The sequence below is a fragment of the Galeopterus variegatus genome, unplaced genomic scaffold, assembly GCF_000696425.1.
Source record: "Galeopterus variegatus unplaced genomic scaffold, G_variegatus-3.0.2 Scaffold543, whole genome shotgun sequence".
Taxonomy (NCBI): Eukaryota; Metazoa; Chordata; class Mammalia; order Dermoptera; family Cynocephalidae; genus Galeopterus; species Galeopterus variegatus.
Genome location: NW_007726654.1, coordinates 90,433 through 95,214, shown reverse-complemented (window position 1 = coordinate 95,214; position 4,782 = coordinate 90,433). Strand labels below are relative to the sequence as shown.

The window sequence follows — 4,782 nt, the reverse complement described above, 5'->3', positions numbered from 1 at the left end:
CTAGCTTTTCTTGAGGTTATTTTTGAAAATGATTAAATATCCATAGTGGAAGGACCCTCAACAGGTAACAGTCTCTCCTACCTTCTCTTCCTTCCCAAACCCACACCAAGTCACCATATTGCTGATTAGGTCACTGGCAGCAGAGTCTAATTTTTGAGATTGCATTTTTTTTTTCCTTTTTGTCTTTTTCCGTGTCCGGCAACGGATCGCAACCCTCAGTGTCGCCCCCATACTGGACCGGGACCGGCAACGGGATCGCAACCCTCGGCGCTGCTCCCGCGCCTCGCTCAGCCAGTGAGCGGGAACCTGCCTGCATGTGGGATCCGAACCCTCGGCGGGAGCGCCACCGCGCTTCCCAAGCGGCGCACTATAGCAGTGCGCCACCGGGCCGGCCCTTGAGATTGCATTTTGATTAAAGAAACCAGAAAACTCAAACATTTAGGGAAAAGTAAAATATAGTTCCCTAGAAAAAAATTATGGTCCATGGTCTTATTTTTATTCCAAATTTTCTCTTTTTCTTTTTTAAATAAAAAGTAATTTTCTTTGATAAATCATGATCTTTAAAGCCAGTGAAATGTAAAGTGATTTTAATGTTTTCTGAAGGAGAATTTGGGGGGAGGAGGTTTAAACCATTTTTTTTTAAATGTTGAATGAATTTGAACTTCAAAGATATTCTGATAAATTGAAATTCTGGCAAAGAAAGTTACACACTGATTGCTGTTTTCAGGAAACAGCTCAAAAATAAATGTCATTACTGCATTATTTTTCCTAAGGGACATGATCTGGCTTTCAGAATTATACCCTTATTGGATCACAGAATGATATACTGCTTGAAGCACAAGTATTTCTAGTTTAATAAATTGAGGGAATAGAAGTAGTCTCTTTCCTATTGTTGGTGTTTGTGCTGCAAAGTCAAGAAGAGGTTGTCACGTTTGTAAATGATGACTGTGTGGAGCTTTTCTGTGGGAGCAAACTTTTCCATGAGAAATCGAGTTTAAGCACAGATCCAGAACCACAAACCCGTGTAGAGTGCAGAGGTAAACTCATAAAAGGTTTTTATTGTTACCTACTCATTCACAGCTAATTACACACATTATGATAGGAAGTATTCAATAAATATTTAAATTAATATAAGTTTACCTTCAAAAGCATGTGCAACATAGGATAGTTGTAAAGCTCCCATGTAATTGTACATGAAAGCACTTTGGATAAAAACAAAGCACTATCATACATAAGCCTATTATTATTGGTATTTAATCTAAGCATCATCAGTGCTTTCACCTTACAGTAGATTGTGGGCATTCTTGGCTCTAACATTCAAAATAGCAGTTCCTTGGGTTTCCAGGAAAAATGAAAAAGAGGTCAATTAAGAACCAATGTGCTTCGGTCTTTCTGGTGGTGAGGCTCCCTGCTAGGAGTAGTAGTCGTTGAGAAAGCTTGTGGATTAGCAGGGATGGGGCAGGTAGGAGCCATGGACACCTCTGGGCGGTAATGGGTGAACCATGTCATTTGATCCAGCCTCAGCACCTACCTCCAAAAAGATAGCAACCTCGGCACAACCTATAAATGAGACTAAATAGACATTCAGAGTGAATCTTAAAAAATAGGTAACATTTTTAATATTATTATCTTTTTAAATTTCAATGTGGAATATGCCTGTTTTAAAAAAAAATCTGGCAGGAAAGACAGGAAAAGAACATCTTACCTCGATGTTCACATGCTCCCAGAAGATTGATGATGTTCGGATGGTGTCCAAGTTTACAAAGAACCTCCAGTTCTCCCGCAAAGTCCCTGTGATCGTCTTTGGAGGCATATTCTGGGAAGGAAGCCAAGGATTGTGATCCCTCTTCATTACACTTTTTCAGAATTAACTGTCCTCTCCTGCTCCCCAAGACCTTCAGGTGTACTTAGTCACTGTCAGGCCTGGAAAACTGTCTACAAACCCAAGAGATTACTCTAAAGCAGAGTTTTTCACCCTTGACACTATTAATTTTGAGCCAGTAATTCTTTGTTTTGGGGGTGAGGGGAACCATCCTGTGTATTGTTGGATGTTAGCAGCAGTCCTGGTCTCTACCCACTAAATACCAATCAAAATGTAGCCCAACCAAAAATGTACATAGACATTGCCAAATGTCCCCCAGGGGGTCAAAATTGCCCCTGGACGAGAACTACTGCTCTGAAGTTTTCACATTTAAGCTCTCAAATAAATACCCAGAGAAAGTCTTGTTGGAGGTGGACTTGCCCAGGTTTTAGACTCTAGCTCTTTCAGCTAAATCTATCATCCAGAGGCAAATAGCCAGGAAACAGAACCAAAGTTTCAGTGAAACATCATCAATAATGCATCTGCGCCTCGTGTCATTTAATAATTTTAAGTTACTTTTCCACAGATCAGTCTGTGAACCAGTCTCGATCTGGTGGATTGAGCTAGAGAAATCAAGTCCCAATGACATTTTATAGAAGGTGCTTGTAGTTAGGAAGCTGAGTGGCATTTGTTTGTTCTTTTTGCCCAGCTCTCCACTGGCACTTTGACGGGAGAAAGAAACGGCAGGCACCCAACTGAAGAGAAGGTTAGGTGGATGCACAGACTGACTGAGCAGCCTCGAGCTGAGGACAGCGTGCTGTGATTGTATTTTGTAAAATAACATTAGGGTGGAAGGGTGGAAGTCGGGAGATGGTGGCTGTGCGCATGCCTAATGTGCTTGGAAATTGTGGCAACGTCTCATGCAGGACTAATGGCAATCAGTAAGACTGGCTGATAAGAAACTCCAAGCAGTACAACAGTAACAGTCAATGGCATTCTCTGCTCTAATCCACCACATTCCAAGCCTGTCTGCTGTAAAATCCACATGCGGCTTCCCAATGAAGTCATGCACAAACTGCTGTGTCATACAGAAGAGATGACAGCTCCATTGCCAGTGAACTAGTTGTTATGCTTTCTTGGAAGATTTTTATTATATAGTCTTATTAAATGGGTCAGTACTGAGCAGTCTTGAGATGAACAAAAGCTGGAAAAGATTTCCTGAGACCTCAGATCAGTGGTTTTCAAACTTGAGTGTACAGAAGAATCACTGAGAAAGCTTGTTAAGAACACAGATTCTCCTATGCCAGCCCAGAAATTCAGATGTAGCAGAACTGGGGCAGAAGCATTTCTAACAGCGTCTCCAGGAATTTTGGTGCAGATAACTTCTGAAGACTGTAATTTGCAGTCTGGTCTCCAAATCCACAGAGTCAGCATCACCTGAGAACTAACAAGAAATACAAATTCTCTGGCCCTGCCCAGACTTACTAAATCAGAAACTATGCGGTACCTAACAGTCTGTTTTTAAATAAGCCTTTCAGGTGATGCTCAAGCACACTCAATTTTGAGAATCACTGCATTAAGAGAAACAGTGATACTCCCCCAAAGCTACCAGTGTATGACTGAGAATCTGTAGTATCACATCCCAAGGAATCAAGACAATGGCATTTAAGTGACCCCTGCCTTCATATTTACTTCCTATCACAGGCTCGACCTCAAAGCAGGCGTCACCATTAGTTGTACATAACAGCTATATCTGACGCCATGCCAATTTTTGGTTTAAAGAATGTAAGACTGTAGAGGAAAGATCCAGCAGGAGGTCAGGGTTTGTCCCCACCCTAGTGAAATGCTGACTGTCCAGCCGGCCACTGACCTTTCATTCTCTTGATGGCGGCGTCCATCCGTAACCCATCCTTCTTGATACGTGCCTTAAGAACCTGGCCAAAATTACCCTCCCCGATCACATCTTGAAATTTGATGTCGTTCCAGTCAAGCACTGGATAAATGGTAGGATCCGGGTTGTTTTTGACCTTCCTATTCAGGGCCAGAGTTCCTGAATTAAACTGCACAGCTGGTTCTTCCCTCTGGAAAAATAATTTTTTCATCATTTTGTGTCAGAGTTCTTCATAATGCTGAGGTGCATAATACCAAAAAAGAAATAGTACATCTAAGTCTAGAATGGAAATGGGAGTGGGTTTTATCTCCCAAGCCCACTGTGATGAACTGGCTGCCTGTAGAGCTGCACGGGCATAATTCTGGGCCTCCATGGGGCTTGGCAGTCAGCAGCGTCTGCACAAGGTGAGGGAGGTGGGATGAACGGCTCGAATGCCACATGTTCACCATTCCTGACATAGCCATACCCGAGTTTTCTACTCTGCTGTGGAGTGCTTGGCTCCGTCTTGGAAAACAACATGGAGATTCTACGGCTTGGCAGTCAGCAGCGTCTGCACAAGGTGAGGGAGGTGGGATGAACGGCTCGAATGCCACGTGTTCACCATTCCTGACATAGCCATACCCGAGTTTTCTACTCTGCTGTGGAGTGCTTGGCTCCGTCTTGGAAAACAACATGGAGATTCTACGTGGGGCAGTCACAGGTTGTGTCTCAGTGGGAGCTCTGGTCCCATTAGCATCATCTTGTTCCTGCTCTATTCTTGGTGTTCTCTGTCTGTCTGTCTCACTCTCACTCTCTCCCTAAAGCTCAGAAACTCTTAAGCACACTCTGTCTACAGGATGACTGATGCTTTCAGCAAAACCCAATACAGTGTCTTTTTCTCCTGAATTCAAATGGCTGCTGACAGTATCTTAGCAAAGCACTGGTATCCTCACCAGCGCCAGCACTCCCAGCCCCTTGCTGGTCCTTCCTCTGCAGGGGCAGCCTGACTTTAGCCAGCTGTGGCCTGGAGTCAGATAATGGAGCTCCCCTTGTCCCTCATGGGAGAGAACCTTGGGGATGCGTGCACATGAATGCATAACTCATTTGAAAC

At 43.4% G+C, this 4,782-nt stretch overlaps 1 protein-coding gene across 1 annotated transcript in view; it reads right to left on the bottom strand.

Moving 5' to 3' along the window:
* The window catches only part of TEK (TEK tyrosine kinase, endothelial), a 71,496-nt gene that overhangs the window by 11,806 nt on the left and 54,908 nt on the right, over positions 1-4,782 (bottom strand). The window contains exons 14-15 of the mRNA XM_008569905.1: positions 3,672-3,882; positions 1,706-1,816 (exon numbers count right to left, since the gene is read on the bottom strand). Of these exons, the coding sequence (XP_008568127.1) occupies positions 1,706-1,816; positions 3,672-3,882 (322 nt within the window). The remainder of the gene's footprint in view (positions 1-1,705; positions 1,817-3,671; positions 3,883-4,782) is intronic.